A 23,425-nucleotide genomic window follows, 5' to 3' on the forward strand; every position below is an offset into this window, starting at 1 on the left:
TGTCTGACCTGAACCCCTGTTCTGATGTAGTTATGAGATATCAGTGTTGTCCTGGTGCCTGGAAGGAGGGAGTCTGCAAGAAACAAAGTTTAAATTAACAAGTCCTGCTATCATGACAACAGACTCTGATCTCCTACTGCTGGTGGTTGATTGATGTATTTTTTTCTGCCTACAAGACAGGAAACAACATAACAGAGAGAAGATCATCATCAGAAGCCTAGTTTGATCACAAATAGGTATATACAGGTCAGCCTTTTTTGTGCACATTAAAGAATTGTTATAGAACATTTCATTACAACCAATTTAGTCAGTGTATCAACTTCTACTAGAAATGCATTTGTCATTGATATAGAGTAGTTTTGGAATATCTATTTGTCCCAATAACTCAGTCACCAATCACACTTCTAGTCACAACAGTGTTATTTTTTATAGCAATGTATACTTTGTCTCAACAGGAGTTATTAGCCTTATCTTTTCACAGATATTTCTGACTCAGCATATCCAGCTATAGTCTTTAATAAAGTCCCATTCTGCTCCTGCTAACCACATTTGCATGTGCTAAGCTGATGCTGACATGGCTTACTCACTGTTTTGATTTTATGTTGACAAAACTTCCAGAAAAAAATAATTTGTTAAAGTTAAACCTTTGCTTTAATCATCATAATATTTAATAGCTTGTGTTTCATTTGCTCTCTGTTACTGAAAGCGTTCTAAGCAGAATGTGAAAAATAGCTCACATATTCACAGAAAGGTGAAGCAGCCAGTACGGCCTCTTTCAATCTAAATGTCACTGCAGAGGATAAAAACACAAGATTGTTAAAGAAAACCCAGATTTATTTGGTCAACAAACTAATGGGCACAGTCTCTAGGAGAGCTTTGGTATCGGTGCACATGAAAATATGGTTTAATCAAGAACACCAAGATCAATTGCTAGAATTTCTTAATTTAGGATTTTGGATGCTAAGTATAGGGTAACAGCAGTCCTAAGAAAAGATCATAGGAAAAGCAGTAAATAAAACTATTGCTGGTTACTGAGCCTCAGTTTTCCACCTTTCTCAGACATTCAGAGTTAGAAATCAAAACGTATTTGTGTAGATGCAAAGTGACTTTGAATTAATGGGCACCAATTAGGAAAAATACCAGAGTGCTTCTTTAAATTGTCTCGAAAGGAGCCTCTCTGCAGTACGTCTGCTTTAGTGTCACGACAAGCAACAAATGCAGACAGCCAGCAAGCTAAAGGAAATGAGCATAAACAGAAATGTCAAGTGGGATATTTCACTCAAAATCTCAGGATGATTTAATCTGAAGGTGGTGAAAAGTACAACAGTAGTTTGAATACATACCAACAAAAAATAATGGTACAAAAAATAGGACCTTTCAACTGAAATAAAGAAACACAATCAGACTTCCAAAAATTTAGACATGACGCTCTCACATTCAACAGAAGAATGATTGTGTTTTATATGGTGATGCACTTTTATCCCTGAATATAAATTTGTTTATTTGGAGGTTCTTAGTTCCCGTCCTCTAAACGTGCAACGATTCGCTGAGGGGGGTGGAGGAAAGTCGAAGCTTTTCCACAACTGAAGACGCACTCACAGCATCACCAAGTGGACCACAAGAGAACGACACTTTAACTTGATTATTTTTGAGTCAATTCTAAATGTGAATGCTGTATTTTGTGATGCCAGCTCATGTCTGCGACATGCCAGGAGATCAGCCATAAAGATAATTAATCCACTCTTAAACTATTTACAATTTTCATACACAGAGCAGAACAGAATTGGGTGCTACAATCGCTTCAGCTCCCCTCAGTCTTTATGTTGTAGTTAAAACCCACTTTAAATCATATTTATAAGCAGTCATGATGGAGCTAGCTGTTCAGCTGGAGTCATCTCTCTGCTTGTCGCTTATTCTTGGTAGTTGTGGAAAATTAGGTTTGTTTTACAGGTCACAACAAGATATACAGTTGGTACTTTTGCTTTGTCTTATTTAAAGCTACATGATATGAAAACATATGATGTGATAATATTGTTGAATGTCATTAATAACTTTAGACCCCAGTAAATAAGAACTCCATCAAGCTACGGAAAAATATCTAAAATTCCTTATTTCCATCGAAACAGTTTATTGAACTGCTGCTGTGTTGGCATTATAATAACTTAGCTGTACCTTCTTTGACTTTACTCCCTTTAACCTTTGACTTTTAAACCTGTTTTATGCTGCTTCAGAAAAAATAGTGTCACCAAATATATTGAAGGCATAGAGACCCTGAATGCATAGTAGTTACGTTACAGTAGGCTACATCTTTTTAAATAAATTATAATTTATTGTAATCCTAGCAGTTCTTCATGGAGCATGAAATTCTACTCTACACACTGTATCTTTGATATACTGACATTGTGATACCAGTAACGTTGCAATTTATTGTACCCAGTCCAATTATCCTGAAAACGTTGCAATGTTCTCAACACTCTGCGGTTTTACTGCAGCTCTATAGAATACAAGACAAATCCACTGAAGAACAAACGCAAACTGAAAACAGATTGTTGCATCAGCCTGTACCTGGTGTTAGCGGGGTTAACGATCACCTGAGGCTCCCACACCTTCTTCAAATCAAACATAATCGGTGTCAAACATCTGTGCTGGTTTGTGTCACTATAATTTTAAGGATATTAAGAAATGTTTCCAGAGGTCGTCAAAGGTCAACCAGCACCCTCCCGTCCCCAGATTTGGTGTCAATTAATTGTGCTATCAACATTTTACCCGCAAAAACAGCACATTTTTTTTTAGAATGACACAAACATTTTTGCTCCACAAACCAGCACAGATGTCATTGATTGTGAGTGTGGATTTTCCATTAACAATTTAGAGTTCTGTTCCACAAAAAAAATCATAAAAAGTTTCACAGTTCAATCATCATTTATGAGAAATGAAAACATTGAAAAACTGATTGTGGCATTTTTGTTTCATGGAGAGCAAACATGTTTCAGAGATTTTAATCTCAAGTTTGCTTTAATCTCACCTATATTTAATAAAAAAATATTCAGAATCATCTCATAATCTCTGCTTTGATTCTAGACGACTTTATGAAAACCATCGCTCAGCCACACCAAGGTGCGATGCTGCCATCTGCTGGTTTAAGACATTATTTGTATTTGAATGGTAAAGATTCAGAGTGGTCAAGCAGTAGTATTAATATATTGATATAATATAATATATATTACACATATTATAATTGAACATCTGAAAGGGATTTTTCTAAATAGAGTTGAACAGAAAATAACCATGTTTCTTGTACATTTGGCTTTTATGTCAAATATAATTAGTTACAGTGGTTAACTGTCCTCACACTACTGTTTAACTGCCTCTTTTAATGAATAATATACCTATGATAAATAATTTCAAAACTTTTTCCACTTTTGGTGTGGCACAGGTAAAACTTTGTTGAAAAGAACAAACTTGAAAGCTTAAAAGTAGGTCAAGCTAATCTGTCCTATGAATTTCCTGACGTTTCCTCATCCGTATCCTTTAAGCTGAAGCCACAGGTTACAAAAAATCAATAAGATCTCATTTTTCAAAGCCATCAGTGAGGAGCTGAGAACAAAAGTATTAGATATATACACTGCCTGGCCAAAAAAAAAGATGAAATATTTCATTGGACCGTCTTCAGCTGTGATTACGACACCCATTCACTGTCGTTTCAATAAGCTTCTGTAATGTCACAAGATTTATTTTCTTTATCTTGTAGAAACTGAGCCATCCAGTGTAATAGTGCATTTTTATGTTTTTTCCAAAAGAAAAAACGGAAAAGCTAAAAATCTGTCTGACAAACAAAGTTCATTTTCAGTTCGGTTTTATTAGTGCAAAAACAAACACCTACAACCAGAAACCTGGATGATATTTCTTTGCAGATTTCCAAAGACAAATTTAAGGCAGAAATGCTTATAAAAAGGAAACAATTCAATCCCAATTAAAAATGAAAAGAAATTAGATTTTGAATGAAACATAGTGCAGTTGGTGGAGGAATTTCAGCAGGTCAGAACTTTACAAAAACTACAATTAGCTTATGATTGCTTCCCATCTCCAATAGTCATTGGACGATAGGCAGGGTACATGCTGGACATGTCGCCAGCCCATCACACACACACACACTCCCACACGCACACCAAAGGACAATTTGTAGAGACCAGTCAATCGAACAGTCTTTTGCATGTGGAAGGCATACACGGGCTGGGATTCGAACATTCTAGCAGCAATGCTACAAACTTCACCATTGTGCAGCATACCACTAAAAACAATGGCAGCTATCAGGTACAGAGTTAATAAAAAAAAGACAGTGAGAGAAATACTGAAGTATTTTTGTGCATCCATTCAGTCATTTTTGTGACCGCTGCCACGCTCAGCCTGAGCTCTGCTGGGACTTCTCCTTCATGTGTCTGCGGATGTGCCTCTTGAAGTTGGAGTTGTCGCTGAAGCTGCGGCCGCACACATGGCAGCTGTACGGCTTCTCGCCCGTATGGACCCGCAGGTGTTTCTGGTAGCCGTCTGACCGCGTCAGTCTCTTCCCGCAAATGTCGCACGTGAACGATTTGTCGACTTTGCCGTCAATTTTTCGGTGAATCCGCGTGTGTTTGGCCCACTGATTGCGCTGGTAAAACGCCTGGCCACAGATGGTGCAGATATAGGAGTCCACTACTTTAGGGAGAGTCATGTCATGCTGGCTGTTTCCTAAAGCTACAGGTTGATCATTGTTGAGCTCAGAGCAGGTCTGTTGGACTGAGGTTCCAGGCTGCGGATCAATGTCTGGGTCGTCCAGGTCCTGGCAGAACTTTGAGCCCAGAGACCCGGTGGAATCGTTGTCCTGTTGCGTTCTTGCCGAGTTGTTCTGGAACAGCAGAAAACCCACATTGTTCTCGCCCGGTGGATCTGACCACACATCCTCCTCTGGTTCCTCCTCTTTGATGTGACTCGGAGGTTCCTCTTCGTTGAGCTCAACGCTGGAGCTCCAGTCCTGCTGCTCAGAGACGGCTGCAAAGCACATGTTTTGATTTTTAAACCATAAAATGCTCAGCTTCAAAAGTAACACAACAAAGAGAACTATGTTTCAATCTTTTATTTCTGCTAATTTTGATAATTATGGAAAATTAGACAAATGGCAACCCCCCCCAGAAATGTTACATCCATGCTTCTAAAAGTAATAGGGGAATACTCCTGACTTGGTATGTGGACCAAACTCCAAGACTCACATCTTCTACGGGTAGGGCAAGTCACAAAAGGTCAATGGCAAAGAAGTTACCAGTGTTATAAATAAGGCTTATTAAAGGAAGGTTGAGTGGAAGGAAAATTTGCTTCTGTAAACCAAGGAAGGATTGTAAAGTAAAGTCCTTTCAAGTGTAGCTGGAGAGCTGAAGTTACACAGATAATTCATTCCGTGCTTCATGTATTGCACTTTTGCCGCCTCCCACTTTTATTCTGTGGTTGTATTATTATTAAAGTCTCCTTTATTGTGTTTTTAAGCAAATGTGCAGTTCCAACATGATTTTCAAAAGAACTGAGGATTATTCAGTTAAAAGACTTGAATTCAGAAAGACTTGAATTCAGATTTCTTGTCTTAAACATAAGATTCTTGAACATAAGATTCAAGAATCTTATGTTCTTGAATATAAGAACATAAGATTTCTTATATTCTTATATAAGAATATAAGAAATCTTATATTGTCTTATATAAAGACAATGGCTTCTTTGTCTTTCTATGGCAAAGAAGAAAAATCAGCAGAAAATGAAGTGAACTAAAATATCGGATGTTTAGAGCAAAACAACTTGCTTATATGTGCTCAATTGAAAGTTGTATTGTCATAAATAACTGTTGTTGCCAAATGAAACTGATCCTGACTCTGCTAACATTTTTGTTTTACATAAAGCCAGAAATGGAGCCGCAGTTACTTCCAGATAGAAACCCCAAAGTCCGGCGAACCGTCTCCCTACCTGAGCTGTTGGCCTGCAGGGAGATCCGCGGCTTCCTGGAGAGCTCCAGCAGCCGGCGCTGGCGGTCAATCTCCAGCTTGGAGCGGGAGATCTCCTTCTCATATTCCACTATGGTTCTCCCAAACACATTGAAAATCTCCTCTGCAGCCGCGGTAAGCCGCTGGTTGATCAGAAGCCGCAACATCTCGATTTTCGACATTTCAGCGATAACTTGAGAGGATTCTTAACCAGGGAAAATCTGATCAAATACCGGATAAAAAAAACTGTGGCGATCCGGTGACTTGAGTACCAGCTGTGGCTCCAGGTTAACTTCTGTGAGGTGTCCGAAGAAATCCGATGAAAGCCCTGCAGCGCCCCCACTTGGTGAGGAAGGCTCAATACAAGTTTTAGATAAGACTCCTGTTGTTTTACAATTTAACATTGATGCAAATGTGTTATCATGACGTATATTTTCAACAATAATAATAATAATAATAATATATATATATATATATATCTATATATATATAGATATAGATATAGATATAGATATATATATATATATACTTAATTTTTTGTTACTATTTCTTTCTATTTATACTGTTGGCATTTAATTTGTCTTCCTTTTTTTCATTTAAAATTGCTAGGCTATTTTAAAAACATTTTTCTAATTGGTTTTCTACATTTTATTAAAATGTTCACATATTTTACTTCCTCTATATTACTCTTATTGAATATTCCATAGTGATTTACATTTGATAATTATCAATATTTTTATATTTCTGATCAAATGTTATGTCTTTGTCCCACATGTTGCTATGCTATGTTAAAATTGAGACTTCTTCACACCTAATTTTGCAGAATTTTCTGTCTTATTTTATTTGGCAAATACATTTTTTCCCCCCCATTTTAATTTCTTTGTAAAAAGAAAGAACAAGTTTTCTTTTTAAAATAAGACCTACAGAAAATTTGAGAAAAAAAGTCATCCGTTTTAATTTTCCATTTTAAAGTCAATAATTAGCAATCCAAACACCACAACTGATTGTTTTAGTCTGTCTATTTTTATATATTCAGATTTCCATGGTCTGGAAACTGTATCAGTAGGTAGGTTTCAACCTACTACTTTTCAAGTGTAGATAGAAAACAAAGCGTTGCTTCGCTTTGCTCTATTTTCAGCTCATAATGTTCTAATTTATATCAGATAATGTTTTTATATTTTTTACATCAAAATTTTAATTCTCAAAATTCTGACTCTTTTTCATTAATTTTTTTTTGACTTAATACTACAACAAAGAATAACTAATACAGTTGCATTAAGTGTTCTCAAAGGTGTAGACTGTATTAAGATATATGAAGATATAACATTGGCCACATTAATCCAAAACAATTTGAATAAAACGGATTATGACAAGTCTTAGTTTATTTAATGAAACTTTGGTTTTCTTCCTACAAACATGTATTTATTATAATCTTCCACACAACAAAAGTCTCAACTTTTATCCAGACAAATTGTGTTAACTTTAGCCTAAGGTATAAGAAATTAGAATCAGTATAAAAATAAGCAAACTCATCATCTTAAAGACACAACTTTAGCAAAGAGAACTGCAAATGTCTTCCAACAAAATATTTCCAATGACACAGCTGAGTAATATTTCTAGCAAGTGGCGTGTAAAGATGGAACCGATTAGAAAACGTGCAGCTAAAATCGACGGTTGATCCAATTTACCATAGACCTTTCATTTTAAATGGTCCCATATTTTTTATGAAGCATATCTTTTACACAACACATACTCCAAAATTAAGTAAAAACTGAGGTAGCGTAGTAAAAAAAGGTTAAATTTGTATGATGGTTTCTTAAAAGCGTTTCACATCACTGTAGATACTCCACTATTTTGAGTGTTTAAACAACTGTTTATGAATCAGATCCAAACATTTTACAAGAATAAATGTTAGTGGGAACAAAATCCAAAATAACAATAAAACAAAGATGCAAAAAACTGCTAACAATTGGAAGACTGGGGATGGGGATGTGGGGGAGTCTCATGCTGCCCCCACAAGATGCCGCACTAGGCGGTTGCCCATGTTGCCCATATCAGAAACCGCCACTATGTGCCATCAATTTTGGGAACATCTGAAGAGGGACATGGACAGAGAAGTCCTCTCAATCTGATAGAGTTAGACAATTTTGGCAGAAAGTCTTTCCAAATACAACATTAATGAGCCAAGAGATGGGCATGAAGTTATGACTACTACCAAAGAAAACTAAATGCTGGAATTAAACAAAAATGTACAAAGTATTAATCTAAGGGTGTGCAGCTGCATGCACCTATTGTAATCATTTACTGTGAATAGATTTGGGATTTTTTCAGTAGAATTTTGCAGGATGTTTTAATTCTTTTATGTCCACCTTTTTAACAATTTTTCAAAAAGTTTATTGTTTTATTGCTTAGGATAAAGCTAGAGAAAAGTGACTGAAGTTTTTTTTCTTCAATATTTTTGATTTTTAATCAACAGTTTTTCAAAATTGCTTTTCCTTGTAAATCTAATAAACCAAAAAAAAAAATTGTATCTGTAATTACAAAGAGCAGGGCTCAGTTACTGCTTCCACAGGTGTTCAAAAAGCTATTTATTTATTAAATATTTATTAAATATTTATGCATATTAACCCTATGGTTTGAAGACAAAAAATCCTACAATTAAAATAAAATGACTGAAATATTTGAAACAGAGAGAATAAAAAAAGTTTCTAGTCATCAATATACCCTGATGAAATGTTACTTTGATAAAAGTGTCCATTACTTTGCTCTGTTTCACAGGGGAAGCCCTTCTGCAGCTGCTCACGTGTCCCAGTTGTCAGGTGGCAGTAATGGCAGAACAGATCAGGCCTTTCTTCTGACACGGGTGTTTATAGAAGCTGGACAGCTGACTGAAGCTGCGGGCGCACATGGAGCACCGGTACGGCCTCTCTCCTGTGTGTGTCCGCAGGTGGACCGTCAGGTTGCCCTTCTCCGTGAAGCTGTGGCCGCAGTACATGCAGGCGAACGGCTTCTCGCCCATGTGGCTGCGCACGTGGCGCACCAGCGACGCCCGCCGGCCAAAGTTCTTGCCGCAGATGCTGCAGCTGTGTGGCCGTTCGCCCGAGTGGATCTTCATGTGGATGCGGAGGTTCCCCCGCAGCGTGAAGCTCTGCCCACAGACGCTGCAGCGGAATGACGTTTCTCTGTGAGCTTTCAGGTGAAGCTTGATGCTTTCCGTTTGTTCCATCTGTTTTCCACAAACTCCACAGTTTTCCTGATGCACTGCAGCGTGGGTTATCAGGTAGCCCATCTTCTGGAAGGTGATACCACAAATCTGGCAGCCAAACTGTGGCGGATCAGTGGAGGCCTGAGGTTCTGAACTTGAACTCTGATCTTTGTTTTCTGCCATTTCCTCTGACTTCCACAACGTGGCATCGTCTCTCCAGCCGTCCTCGCTGTTCTCTGTGTCAGAGTCCTCACAGATAACTCGGTCATCACTCCCTGCTTCTGGATCCAGCTGGTGTGTTAAACTAGAGTCATGGCATGTTGTCGACTCTCCACAGTCCTCATCCACACCTTCTGACTTAATCAGAGCAGCTGAGGTGTCGACGACTTTCTCAATAAGATTGTCGGTATGAAACAAGGGGGCATCAAGGCTCTGATGTTCAGGACATTTTTTCATCCAGGATGAGTCCTGCAGAGGCTCTGAAAGAAGAAACAACCACAGAAAGCTCACTTTCTACCAGATCCTGTTTAAGATCAATGAAAAAGTTTATTCAACAGTAATCTTTATGTCAGACACTTTACAAGACATTTAGCATTATATTTATAAAAAATATTTAAACTGTTAGCATGCTAGTTTGGCTGCATCAAGTTTCAGGAAACTGTTCATTTTTATATTATCAAATGTTTCACACAGGATTTTCTTTCAAAATATTCTCTATTTGAAAATATACAAAAGTATTTGCTTCAACAAATACATTTGTACTTGTTGTACTAATCAGTACAATGCTTTTTAAAAATATTCACATCGCTTGAACTTTTTCACATTTTGTCACCCAAATTTTATCTTTTCTTTTAATATGTTTGGTGTTCATGCATCTGCAACAGCTTGGGCGGCTGAATCAAATCTGTCTGTTCTTGAATTGTGGTGTGAGTACCACATAAAATTATGTAGAATGATTACATGATTACACCTTGGACAAACCTGGGTTAGACTCGAACATAATCACAGAAATATTGAAAACAACTTGGCATTTTTCTTCTACATCACAAATATGCCATACTTTCTGCCGGTCTATCACATAAAAATAACTTTTACTGGATGTGTTTTTGAGTGTTTTGAACGGAAAGAATTCAAGTGTGTTATAAATCGGAAATGATAATGTCTGTATAATTGTTATATAAATACCCCTGTCAAAAAATAATATAAAGGAGCAATGTTTTCCAAATTAAACCAATATACGCATTTAAGAGTAAAAGGTTATTTAATGTCATTTTTAGCATTTTTGATTTTAAAAAGCAGTAACTATTTTTTCAGTTCACACAAACCAACCTGTTGCCCGGCTCCACTCGCGCTCCCCGGACCTCAGGCTGTCCAGCTCCCGCTGCTGGCAGTTTATCTGTTCCTGGTACCGAGCCACTGTCTTCCCGAACACGCTCAGAATGTCCTCCACTGCTGCCGTCAGCCGCTCGTTCAGGAACATCCTGAATGTTTCCACCTCTGACTGGGGAATGACCACAGGCTCCACGGCACTATCTACCGCTCCGACTGCAGTGAAAGGCGGCGGAGAGAACAGCGACGGGAACATCTGTCGCTCAGCGGACATGGCTACACCTCCCTAAGCGCCTGTATGTTCAAAAAGGTAAAATAAATACATATATGTTGGCATTAAAAGAGGCGGTTATAGATGGAAACAAAAAACGAGAGCGATAGACGAGAGCTGGGTGTTTGAAAAGGTTACTAATAAGCGATTTGTTGGTAGATTTGAGGCTGTAAAATAAAAAGTAAACAAAGCAGAAGCCGGGTCCGTACAAGAAACACGTCCGGAGAAATCTTTGGGTGAAAGTTAGCAATGGTTCCGCTGTTCTAGTGAGGGCTTTTCCCGACAGTGCCCCTTGTGTTGGGAATGCAAACGTGCGTGTGTAGGGACCATAGCATAAGGAGTGGGTAGAAACTATTCAAAACTTTTCAGTTACAATTAATCAAGTGACTTTGAGAGAAAAGTAAACTGTCTGGTAGTTTTATCACAGTGTATTTTTAATGTTTACATGAGCTATACTAGTGCAAAGTATTGCTGTCTTACTTGAGGAAAATTTCTGAATAACACTTCAAGTACCACTAAGTGAAGAACAAGTTTGTTTTAACCAGAAGAACATAATATAACCTACGTTCTGCTAAATGTAACAGCTTTGTCTCTATTACTCAAAAAAGCATCAGAGAAGCTATATGCTGTCTTCTAGTAATGCACAGACTTTTTTCAGTTGTGTTCAGCTGAAACAATGAATATGGACCATGATAAACAACTGTGCTCTGTTTAGGGAGAACCTCAAGCAATATAGTATGAAAACAATTCATATCTATGAATGTATTTCAGCCAAGCAGAGGCAAAATCAGCTCATTTATACAAGCATGTTTAACCAGATTCAGTGCCAAAAACCCTGCAATATTGACAAAACAAGCACATGTTTCATAGATAGGAGAAATCATATTTTACCGTACACACACATGTTTTTTCTTACTATTGTTGCATTCTATTTGGCAGCACACCACAAGAGGACACCATTAGTCCAAAAATGAGTGTTGCACATTAAACATGTGTTCTATTGCATATTTCTGTGCTTAGACAACGGAAATAGTCATCCTCTGTACAGAACATCCTCTGTACAGTGTACAGGAAGAGACCTTCCTGTACAATGTATGAGCTGGTGTAACCAAAACTGCAGTTTTGGTTTTTGGTGTAACCAAAACTGCAATAAAAAGGTTAATAGATTATTAACTTCTTTCGTCCTAAGGCTTCTGATAAAATACTTAATAAAAGGCTGTTTTCTAGAGTTGCAGAATGTGTGGGAAGATCCAGTTTCCTCACTTCTGGATCAAATGAATGGTTTATAAGCAGGCCTCTGCAGAGTGAGGAAATATACTGAAGAGTAATTCAGCCATTTGATTCTGTTGGATTGGAGAAAGAAAACATGTTAAACCTGCAGAGTTAGAGAATTAGACTCTGGTACCCTTACGCTCTTTTTGAATGTGTGAAAGAGTATTGTGGAATATTAAGCCAGAACAACCTGCTGATACAATAATAATATAAGTAATACTTTAGGAAAAAATAAAACATAACTAAAAACAGGAGTTCAGGTGAAAAGTTAATAACTTTTTTTTTTAACTACATTTCTTAACAATAGTTTTTCTCAGTCTGCTTTGCAAGGTTCATTTATCCAAAATATAATTACTAAGAAAATTATCCACACAGTTAAAATATTTGCCCATTATAACATCTCAAAGTAGCCCCATTTTTGAAAACCCGAACATGAATCGGACTTTAAGTTTTTCCGAGCCATGTTGAACCCATCACATAATTTGGATATGCAAATACAGACATTTTTTGCAGTTGTCTGGTCCAATTTTTGACAAAAGTTAAACCGTTGTTTAAAACAAAATTAATTTGCTTTGTTTTTCGCGGGATGCACAAATTCTTTGTAATAAAAAGGTAAGAATAGAAATAGAAGACTGTAAAAAGCACAACTCGATAGAAGAGTCAGTGAAGAGACGAAATGAACAATGTTTTAAAAAATAAAAGACTTCACAGGAAGCTGTTGGTTAATAAAATGCAGAGTTTCACTTCTCTCTTCAAACTTCTGGAACACGGAAACAGACATGCATCACTAATGAACCATGGCAGCAGACAGGTTTCAGGGCTAAAGTTAAGTTTCACACTTTGAGGCCCTTACAGTACACAAAGCACATCGGAAACATGAACAAATTAGTTACCAAGATTTATATTCAATCTCAACCTGTGCAGTATACTTCATATTGTAAGGTTAACTTCTTTAAATATACTGTGTTTTAATTTGGCTCTGAAGAAGAGATTGCATTTTCTTAGTGTGCATATTTATTATTAAGTAAGCAATCAAGTATATAAGTAAGTGAACTTTATCTATATAGCACTTTTTACAAATCACAAAGTGCTTTATGGCAAGCTTTAAAATATTTGTTAGGCACAAAATACATGCAAAATACATTAAACTTCATTGAATATTATGTTTAATGCATAGAAATAAGTAACAACAAAGTTGCTGTTATATAATTTTTGCTGTTATTATCTTGGTAATGAGAGTTATTTTACAGCTTATCTTCCACCAATCATGTGATGCAAATTTATTGAGCAGTCTTGCATTTTCTAACACCCTTGTCCCTAGTGAGGTTGGGAGGGGTGCTGGTGCCTGTCTCCAGCAAACGTTTCGGGCGAGAGGCGGGGTCACCCTGGACAGGTCACCAGTCTGTTGCAGGGCAACACACCTAGGGAGAATTTAGAGACCAATTAACCTAACAGTCATGTTTCTGGACTGTAGGAGGAAGCCAGAGTACCCGGAGAGAACCCACACATGCAAACATGCAAAAAGACCCTGGGCCAGGAATCGAACCCAGGACCTTCTTGCTAAGAGGCAACAGCTCTACCATCTGCACCACTGTTCAGCCCTGACTGTAGACAGAGGAAGAAAATATCAAATTATTATTATAATTGGATGTTTATATTATGTTTACAGTAATCTCTTAATTTCACAAAAAATTTTCGTATTACTTGAAGTAAAATTAACATTCTGGAGAGGCCAAACCAGAGTCAGGACTTGAAGAATTGTGAACTTGGAGAAGGAACTAAAGATGAAGGTGATGGCAAGAAGACCTTCTAACTTCCGTATTTGGAACTTGAAAGAAAGATCACCAAAATAACAGTCAAAACATGCAAAACAAAAAAGGTCATGCAATATAATAATGGTTTGTTGTCATGAGGATAAATATTTTACTTAATAATATTGAACATATGAATAATTTTTAAGTCTGAAGCATACTCAGAATAAACTAGGTCCCTCTTGGAGGTAGTTGGAGCATTTCCATAAAGCCACTTTGCATCAGCAGCTCCATGCTCCAGCGCTCTGGGAGAGTTTATAGTCCTGACAGTTGAACTCTGGATGACTGACAGCTGTCCTTCATCACAACAGAAGACACAGAAATCCTCCTCATCAAAAACATGACTTTGATCTGCGTCCTCATCTGGACTCTCCTCTGCTTCACTCAGGGTGAGGAAAATCATTTTTCTGTCATGTGAAAATCATTTGGAGTGTAGCTGAGTTTCACCATCTCATGTCCAGAGTTTCTTCTCTCTCCTCAGGATCTGATGGACAAAATGTTGTTGTGACTCAATCAGCAGCCAAATCAGTGCAGCTTGGTCAGACTGTCACTATTGACTGTAAGGCCAGTGTTCAACTAACAGATTGTAACACACCCTGCCTGTCCTGGTACCATCATAAAACTGGAGAAGCTCCTAAAGCTCTGATCTACTGGACATCATCTAGATTTTCAGGAATCTCCTCCAGATTCAGTGGAAGTGGAGCAGGAAATAAATTAGACTTCACTCTGTCTATTAGTGGAGTTCAGGCTGAAGATGCAGGAGTTTATTACTGTCAGAGTTATCATGACATCAACAGTCAGGATGTGTTCACACAGTGAAAAATCATCGTACAAAAACCTCCCTCAGTCTGACTGAACAGAAACTGAACTTTGTTCTGCAGCTGGAATCTGCTGCAGACACTGATACAGTTCACTGAACACACATCAGGCCAGAATTTATATTTCCATTAAACACAAGAACATATTCAGTTATGATATTAAGACATTATATTTTAAAAATATTGTTTCATGATGATTTTAGATGTTTGACTTTATTGTTCAAACAAAATCTTCCTCAAGGTGTTATGTTAAAAGCAGAATCAGCCAGAACATTTTGAGTGACAGACTCAAAACCTTTGTCAGCCCTGTGAGTACCTATTGCTGCTAAAGTTAGCATGAGATTAAGAGCGTTTGATTTGTGTCGAGGCCAATGAACAGTTTGTTTTAAGTAAACTGAGATGGATTTGATTCTTTTTATGTAATATTAAAAGCAGAATCAGCCAGAACCCAAAACGCAGCCACAACAAGAGGATGTTTCACCAAAGGTTTTATTACAAAAGTAATTGGTGTGGAAGGGTGTGGCCTCACTGGTGGAGTCAGGGATGGAGAATCCACAGAGGTCAGGAATCCAACCAGGGGCAGGTAGGGTAAATGGACAAGGGGAGAACTGGGGGGGCTCAGGGGACAAGCAGACGACAGGGACAAAATCCACCAACCAGAAGCTGAGTCGTGAAACAGTCCAGGGTCATGCATGGGAGGGTCTCAGGCAATGAAAATCCAGAATCCAGAAGGCAGGAGGCAGGGTCAGAGACAGGCAGGGATCAGCAACAGGACTTTCAACAGCAGAAGGATTAGGCAAAACTCTGTGGTCAAAAACAGGCAGGATCAGAAACCAGAAAACTCTTTGGAACATGGGACAACAAGGCTTGAAAGCTGTGACAGTGGCAACAGACGATCTCGCGCTGAGCTGGTGACGAGCAGCTGTTTAAGTAGGGCTCAGTGCAGGTGAGGGCAATAAGCACAGCCAAGGCAGAGCTGAAGGGCTGGAATCATGACACAAGGTTTCTGAATCTTGAGGAAGGCTGAAGTAACTTTGATTTTAGAAAGGCTACAACATATTTTCCATGTTTTATTTTTAAACAATCATACATGAAGTCAAGGAAAATCATTGGTAATAACACCAAAATATATTTTAATAATTGTTAAAGACATTACAGGATTTATTCTCATAAGCACATGTAGGAAGAAAGGAAAACAATCCAGGAGGTTCTTTATTCTTGTGTTGGCTCTGGTTAGAATAATTTAAAAAGTCTGCCATTACTAATGGCAAATAATTCATATCTAAATCAATATTAATGCTTGATCCTGGATATATTTTTTAGAACCTCGATCTTACTGCTGCCAGATGACTAGAACCAACAATTTTTGAATACTTGGTTTTAAAGGTACTGCCAGATTATTTCCACAAACAGAAATACAACAAGCTGAGATGTGGTGTCAAGTCTCTTTCTTTGAATTAACAAATAGAGACATAAACAGTTTGTCAGGTATGGATGATAGAAAAATATGAAAACATTTTCTCTGAATTATCAAATGATAACCAGTATGTGACATTAGTGAGGTTTGTCAGCAAGAAAAAACTTTTTCTCAAAGTAAAAATTTGGATTCTTTGTTAATTGAATGGTTTTAAAAGGATTCTGGCGTATTGTAATTGTTTCTTTTGAATAAATCAAGTTATAAATAAAAGTTTGAGAATCGGAAACAACAAACCCTTGAGAAATAGTTTGAATAGAAGAAACAAGATGTTCCAGTAAAAAGTTTGTTTTGCTTATTGACATCATAAAGTTCACAAAGATGTAAAAGTACTAGACCTATGGAAAATTCCTTCAGTGTTAACTGGTAAAAGATTATAAAGAGCCCTATTAAAGTTCCTCTCTTAGTCTTTCTTAATACATTGATGTTTCAGGAGGAAACCTGCTGCCAGTTCAGCTCCATGTGACTGACTCTGTGTTTGCATATGTGTCCTGCCTCTCTGCTCCAGCTGTTAAGAGGTCAGAGTTGATCAGTGGCTGTCCAGGCCTTTCAGAGCCACTGACACACCAGCAGCACAATGATGATGTCACTGACTCTACTGCTGACCATCCTGGGGCTCCTGGTTCAGGGTGAGACTCTGATAGAAACTTGGTTTGAAGAAGAAACTATAATTAAAAATCTGCTATCATGGAGAAATATTGAAACAAGATGTTAATGTTTTCTTTTATCTGTTTGGAGATTATCAATAATTTGTAATCAAACATAATTTCTCTCAATTGTTATTTTCCATATTTTCCAGGTTCATCAGGAGACATCATCCTGACTCAGACTCCTGGATCTCAGTCTGTTGCTTTGGGACAGACTGTCTCCATCTCATGTAAAACCAGTTCAAGTGTTGGTAGCAACCTCCACTGGTACCTTCAGAAACCTGCAGAAGCTCCTAAACTCCTGATTTATCGTGCTACAACTCTTCAGTCTGGAGTTCCAGCTCGGTTCAGTGGAAGTGGATCTGGTTCTGATTACACTCTCACCATCAGTGGAGTTCAGGCTGAAGATTCAGGAGTTTATTACTGTCAGCAGAGTTGGAGCTACCCGTTCACACAGTGATAGAACGTCGTACAAAAACCTCCCTCAGCTGGTGAGGAACTGATCTGACTCAACAGCTGCACTGAAACTAAGACATCCACAAATTATTTATTTATTTTACATATATATAATTTGTTATGTCTATTTGGATCTGAGACACAAAATAATAATAATTATCATTATTATTTGCCATTTGGTTAGAACAATTAAAGGAAAAAAAAGCACTAGGAGTTTAAACTATTTATAGAAATGTTTTTTCAAATCAATTGTTGTTCTAAGCAGCCATTTTTGAAAAACCTCTGACTTCTGATGATGGTAGTTCCTAAACATTTTTTCATAGCTTTTTATAAAAGTAAAAATTTGGATTTCTGCCAATTTAATTGTTTTAAAACGATTCCAGCTCATTGATATTGTTTCTTTTGAATAAATCAAGTTATGAATAGAAGTTTGAGAAGTGGAAACAACAAACCTTTGGGAAACAATTTGAATAGGAAAAACAAGATGTTGCAGATAAAAGATTGTTTTGCTTATTCACACCAAAATGTTCATAAACATATAAAAATCCTCGACCTACAGAGAATTTCTTTCAGTGGTATTTGCTACTTGGTTAGAACAATTAAAGACACAAAAAATCACTAGGATGTTTTTTTCCAAATTATTTTTGTTCCAAGCAGACATTTTTTAAAAACCTCTTAATTCTGATGATGGTAGTTCCTAAATATTTTTCTCTTGCTTGAAAACTGTATTCCAAATATGTTTTTAAATTTAATAATGATTTGCAGGGCATTTAATTGTACTCTTGTTATGGATAGAGACGATGTCTAAAGAGAATAAAGGCAAAACATAAATAAATAAAACAGTTGAACATGACTAAAATATTTAAAGCTGAGTAAAAAAGCAGGTGGAAACCAGAAGTTGATGAGTAAATATTTATTATCTGAACAGTGACCAACATGACAAGCAAACATGACTCAGTGAAAATAGAGAATAATCAGCAGAGAAAGAGTGAGAGCAGTGACAGATTAAAGCCAGTATCAGAGCCTCAGAGAGTCAGGTCAGGACTGGGAACACTGGTCTCTCCTCAGTGTCTCTGTGACTGCAGACTGGGAGCCCTGGGAGGCCTCACAGGTCACAGAGCCCACCTTCCTCCACTGGTCTGCAGGGAGCCTCAGGGTGCTGCTCCAGCTGTAGAGGCCGTCATTCTGCAGCACCCCGGAGCTCCTGCTCTGCTCCCAGCTGCTGCTGCTGCTGCCGTCCAGCTTCCAGGACAGAGTCCAGTCTGAGGGGAAGCCCTTGTTGGCCAGACACATGAGGGTAACCTGCTGCTGCTGCAGCTCCACACTGGAGGAGGGCAGCACTGTCAGGGTGGGGCGGGTATCACCTAGGAGACACCAATCAGGTTAGAGAACAGGAACCACACACCTGTTAACCAGACAGCAGAAACTGGACCATCTTTACTGTGGGAGAAATGACTTTCTTTAAGATTCTTCAGTTAAACATTTTTCTGCTCCACCAGTCACTCCCTCACACACTGTTTCACTTCCCTTCACTGTGAACTCATGCATATCAGCACGCAGAGTCCTCATATAACCTGAAATACATTAAACTAGAAAATAAGATTAAACATAAACTGAGCTCTACTTTCCCTCCCTGTGATTATGAATAAAATAAAATCTTAAAAATAATCATTTAAAAATTAAAATCAAACAATCTGATGATCATCTTACTAGTGGTTCAATTTTTAAAGTATTAAACAAAATTAAACATCATATTAATTCATAAAGCAGATCTGCTAATGGGCATAAATGACAATGAATACAAATTGAAAAACAATATATTGTCTCACAGCAATTTTAAAACTGCAATATAAAAGTCATCACCAAATATTTTGAGATATTTAATTAAGTTTTCTAATTTATGCATTTTTTATCTTAATTCTTTCGTTTAAACAATTTAAAAACATTAAAAACTAGTTTGAAAAATAACATGGTAAAAATGTTTCAATATTTTATTACATTAGATTAATAATAGTAATAGTAAAATGTGAAGTTCACATTTACTTAAAAAGGAGTTAAAAAATAACTACTTAATAATAATAACATCCTCCATGACCCTCTTATGATCATTCTCATAATTCATCTCACAATAAATGTTAAATATTCAGAAACTTACTTCCAACATCCAGCCTGGTTCCTCCACCAAAAGTCAACCACAGTGATACAAACTAATTGATTCGTCGTACAAAAACCTCTGACTGTAGAGACACGGCTCTCTGACTCTGAACACAACAAACTCTAAATGAACAGTTTCAACCTGAAAAACACAGCTGGAAAATATATTTAGTAATTATATTGTTTCTGACATCAACAGTCACTAATTTTGGTTTCTTCCTCTTAAATGTTTTTGTTTATATAAAAGGGAAGGTTCCACCACAAAACATACATATTTTAACACTTTTTCAGAGAGAGATGTGAGCTAAAAAATAAATAAAAAGAATTAAATAAATTACCTGGTGGAGAAAAAAACTCCTTATCAATATATGTTAACTTTATTGCAGACATTTTGAAACTTTTTACCAGAAACGTTGCCACATTCATCCTTCATCATTTGGAAACACTGAGGAAACATCATTAATGAACTTTGACATCCAGGTTTCAGTTTAATAAATAAAAATATATATACAAAAGAATTTTCATGATGATACCTTCATACTTCATCACGTAAAACATTGAATGATTAGAAGATATTTTCTAATCTCTTACTCCCTGAATTCATTGAGATTTAGAGAAAAATAAACATTTAATTCATGTTTTTGGTATCAGGCTAATATTTATTTAAATGCACAATGTTCACTGGAATGTAACACATACAATAGATATAAATTCAGCTGTTCTATATACAACTGAGCACATTTGGGCCTAACTGGGCCTGACTGGGAACACAAGATCTTCCATTATGATATTTTATATGTGTGGATTATAAATCAGCTGGTATCAGTGGGAAACATCTGTAACCTTTGCTGCATTAAGACGACAAATGGTTTCAAGCAATTTCACAATAAAATGTTTAAATAATCAGTCTTTTAAATTTAAATAATTTGAACAGAAATGGTTATCAGCTCTATCAAACAGATTTATTTTGTTTTTATTTATTGTACTTTTTGTGCCAATCATATTTAAAAACCTAAAAGTTAGGATCTTGTTTCTAAAGTTCACCAGTATGATTTAAATTTAGTTTTACTGTAAAACCTGAGAAACTCAATAGTATATTGAATAAAAATTAACCATTTTACAAAACATTCAAAACCTACTAAAAATGACTTTAAAATAAATTAAATCAAAAATACATGTAATATTTTCTCTTCTCTAAATGTAATTTTAATGATACAAAACATTTTGTTTTACAGATTCTCCTTTTTTAGATCTAAGATCTCATTTACAATGTAGACCAGGCTTGAAATGACAAAACAGAAAACAAAATTGATAAGCACATACTAAATATTAAAACATTTGACTCAGTTAAATCAGAAATAAAAACATGTCTGGATTTGAAAAGTGTATTTTTGAGACCACAATTAACCCAAATCTGATATCAGATACATATTGATGAAGAAATAACTTTATAATAAAACATCAAGTATAAAGAACACAATCTAAAGGATTCCATTCAAATCTTAAATAAACTGATTTGCATCAGCAGCTCCATGCTCCAGCGCTCTGGGAGAGTTTATAGTCCTGACAGCTGAACTCTGGATGACTGACAGCTGTCCTTCATCACAACAGAAGACACAGAAATCCTCCTCATCAAAAACATGACTTTGATCTGCGTCCTCATCTGGACTCTCCTCTGCTTCACTCAGGGTGAGGAAAATCATTTTTCTGTCATGTGAAAATCATTTGGAGTGTAGCTGAGTTTCACCATCTCATGTCCAGAGTTTCTTCTCTCTCCTCAGGATCTGATGGACAAAATATTGTTGTGACTCAATCAGCAGCCAAATCAGTGCAGCTTGGTCAGACTGTCACTATTGACTGTAAGGCCAGTAGACAAGTTAATCAGTACTCTGGTCCGCAGTACTACCTTGCCTGGTACCATCAGAAAAATGGAGAAGCTCCTAAAGCTCTGATCTACAGAACATCATCCAGATTTTCAGGAATCTCCTCCAGATTCAGTGGAAGTGGAGCAAGAAATGGATTAGACTTCACTCTGACCATCAGTGGAGTTCAGGCTGAAGATGCAGGAGTTTATTACTGTCAGAGTTATCACAGTGGCCCCGTGTTCACACAGTGAAAAATCATCGTACAAAAACCTCCCTCAGTCTGACTGAACAGAAACTAAACTTTGTTCTGCAGCTGGAATCTGCATCAGACACTGATACAGTTCACTGAACACATCAGGCCAGAAATTATATTTCCATTAAACACAAGAACACATTCAGTTATGATATTCAGTTATTACATTTTAAAATATTATTTCATTTATATTTTTAGATGTTTGACACCTTATTCTCTAATTAAGTAATGAAGTAACTTTGACTTTAGAAAGGTTTAAAAATATTTTCCATGTTTTATTTTTAAACAATCATACATGAAGTCAAGGAAAACCATTGGTAATAACACCAAAATATATTTTAATGATTGTTAAACACATTACAGGATTTATTCTCATAAGCACATGTAGGAAGACAGGAAAAACAATCCATGAGGCTCTTTAATGTTAGGTTAGCCTTGTTTAAAATGATTTGCTAAGTTTGCCATTACTGTTGGAAAATAATTCATATCTAAATCAATATTAATGCTTGATAATGGATTTATTTTTAGAGCCTGGATCTTACTACTGCCAGATGACTAGAACCAACAATTTTTGAATACTTGGTTTTAAAGGTTCTTCCTGATTATTGCCACAAACAGAAATACAACAAGCTGAGATGTGGTGTCAAGTCTCTTTCTTTGAATTAACAAATAGAGACATAAACAGTTTGTCAGGTATGGATGATAGAAAAATATGAAAACATTTTCTCTGAATTATCAAATGACAACAAGTATGTGACATTAGTGAGGTTTGTCAGCAAGAAAAAACCTTTTCTAAAAGTAAAAATTTGGATTCTTTGCCAGTTAAATGGTTTTAAAAAGATTCTAGATTATTGTAATTGTTTCTTTTGAAAAAATCAAGTTATAAATAAAAGTTTGAGAATCGGAAACAACAAACCCTTGAGAAATGGTTTGAATAGAAGAAACAAGATGTTCCAGTAAAAAGTTGTTTTTTTGCTTATTGACATCATAAAGTTCACAAAGATGTAAAAGTACTAAACCTATAGAAAATCCCTTCAGTGTTAACTGGTAAAAGATTATAAAGAGCCCTATTAAAGTTCCTCTCTTAGTCTTTAATACATTGATGTTTCAGGAGGAAACCTGCTGCCAGTTCAGCTCCATGTGACTGACTCTGTGTTTGCATATGTGTCCTGCCTCTCTGCTCCAGCTGTTAAGAGGTCAGAGTTGATCAGTGGCTGTCCAGGCCTTTCAGAGCCACTGACACACCAGCAGCACAATGATGATGTCACTGACTCTACTGCTGACCATCCTGGGGCTCCTGGTTCAGGGTGAGACTCTGATAGAAACTTAGTTTGAAGAAGATGGAGAAATATTGAAACAAGATGTTAATGTTTTCTTTTGTCTATTCAGAGATTATCAATAATTTGTAATCAACATAGTTTCTCTCAATTGTTATTTTCCATATTTTCCAGGTTCATCAGGAGACATCATCCTGACTCAGACTCCTGGATCTCAGTCTGTTGCTCCAGGACAGACTGTCTCCATCACATGTAAAACCAGTTCAGGTGTTAATAGCAACCTCCACTGGTACCTTCAGAAACCTGCAGAAGCTCCTAAACTCCTGATTTATTATGCTACAACTCTTCAGTCTGGAGTTCCAGCTCGTTTCAGTGGAACTGAATCTGTTTCTGATTACACTCTGACCATCAGTGGAGTTCAGGCTGAAGATTCAGGAGTTTATTACTGTCAGCAGGGTTGGAGCAGACCGTTCACACAGTGATAGAACGTCGTACAAAAACCTCCCTCAGTTTCAGGGGAACTGATCTGACTCAACAGCTGCACTGAAACTAAAACACTGAACATTTCCACAAATTATTTATTTATTT

The 23,425-nt window shown here is 36.8% G+C and overlaps 2 protein-coding genes and 4 gene segments (V, D, J or C); 3 read left to right on the forward strand and 3 right to left on the reverse strand.

Moving 5' to 3' along the window:
* Nucleotides 1-3,843: 3,843 nt before the first annotated feature.
* Nucleotides 3,844-6,302, reverse strand: LOC111610485 (zinc finger protein 629-like). Its single transcript, XM_023344705.1, has 2 exons — nucleotides 5,989-6,302; nucleotides 3,844-5,031 (listed from the first exon to the last, which is right to left on the reverse strand). The coding sequence occupies exons 1-2, from the start codon at nucleotides 6,185-6,187 to the stop codon at nucleotides 4,403-4,405; spliced, it is 828 nt and encodes a 275-aa protein (XP_023200473.1). The 5' UTR covers nucleotides 6,188-6,302; the 3' UTR covers nucleotides 3,844-4,402.
* Nucleotides 6,303-7,381: 1,079 nt separating this feature from the next.
* On the reverse strand, nucleotides 7,382-10,831 carry LOC111610494 (zinc finger protein 32-like). The gene is made up of 2 exons (XM_023344734.1): nucleotides 10,540-10,831; nucleotides 7,382-9,689 (listed from the first exon to the last, which is right to left on the reverse strand). The coding sequence occupies exons 1-2, from the start codon at nucleotides 10,811-10,813 to the stop codon at nucleotides 8,821-8,823; spliced, it is 1,143 nt and encodes a 380-aa protein (XP_023200502.1). The 5' UTR covers nucleotides 10,814-10,831; the 3' UTR covers nucleotides 7,382-8,820.
* LOC111610498 lies at nucleotides 10,765-18,126 on the forward strand. The segment is given in 4 exon segments: nucleotides 14,248-14,282; nucleotides 14,375-14,452; nucleotides 16,694-16,814; nucleotides 16,985-18,126. Coding segments are annotated over 2 exon segments (360 nt in total).
* A 60-nt stretch (nucleotides 18,127-18,186) lies between these two features.
* On the reverse strand, nucleotides 18,187-19,868 carry LOC111610601. The segment is given in 3 exon segments: nucleotides 18,187-18,652; nucleotides 19,444-19,495; nucleotides 19,848-19,868. Coding segments are annotated over 3 exon segments (399 nt in total).
* Nucleotides 19,869-21,082: 1,214 nt separating this feature from the next.
* Nucleotides 21,083-22,330, forward strand: LOC111610496. The segment is given in 2 exon segments: nucleotides 21,083-21,131; nucleotides 21,224-22,330. Coding segments are annotated over 2 exon segments (384 nt in total).
* Nucleotides 22,331-22,691: 361 nt separating this feature from the next.
* On the forward strand, nucleotides 22,692-23,399 carry LOC102225164. The segment is given in 2 exon segments: nucleotides 22,692-22,867; nucleotides 23,012-23,399. Coding segments are annotated over 2 exon segments (360 nt in total).
* The last annotated feature ends 26 nt before the right edge of the window (nucleotides 23,400-23,425 follow it).

Source organism: Xiphophorus maculatus, chromosome 13 (genome assembly GCF_002775205.1).
Source record: "Xiphophorus maculatus strain JP 163 A chromosome 13, X_maculatus-5.0-male, whole genome shotgun sequence".
In the NCBI taxonomy this organism is placed as follows: domain Eukaryota; kingdom Metazoa; phylum Chordata; class Actinopteri; order Cyprinodontiformes; family Poeciliidae; genus Xiphophorus; species Xiphophorus maculatus.

Bases quoted from the DNA above. Each gene is read 5' to 3' on its own strand.
- LOC111610485 (XM_023344705.1), bottom strand. From the start codon at position 6,187: ATGTCGAAAATCGAGATGTTGCGGCTTCTGATCAACCAGCGGCTTACC. The intron at 5,032-5,988 runs GTAGGGAGACGG...TGTGCTTTGCAG, and splicing joins CCTGCAGGCCAACAGCTCAG to CCGTCTCTGAGCAGCAGGAC.
- LOC111610494 (XM_023344734.1), bottom strand. From the start codon at position 10,813: ATGTCCGCTGAGCGACAGATGTTCCCGTCGCTGTTCTCTCCGCCGCCT. The intron at 9,690-10,539 runs GTTGGTTTGTGT...TTCTTCTTTCAG, and splicing joins CGAGTGGAGCCGGGCAACAG to AGCCTCTGCAGGACTCATCC.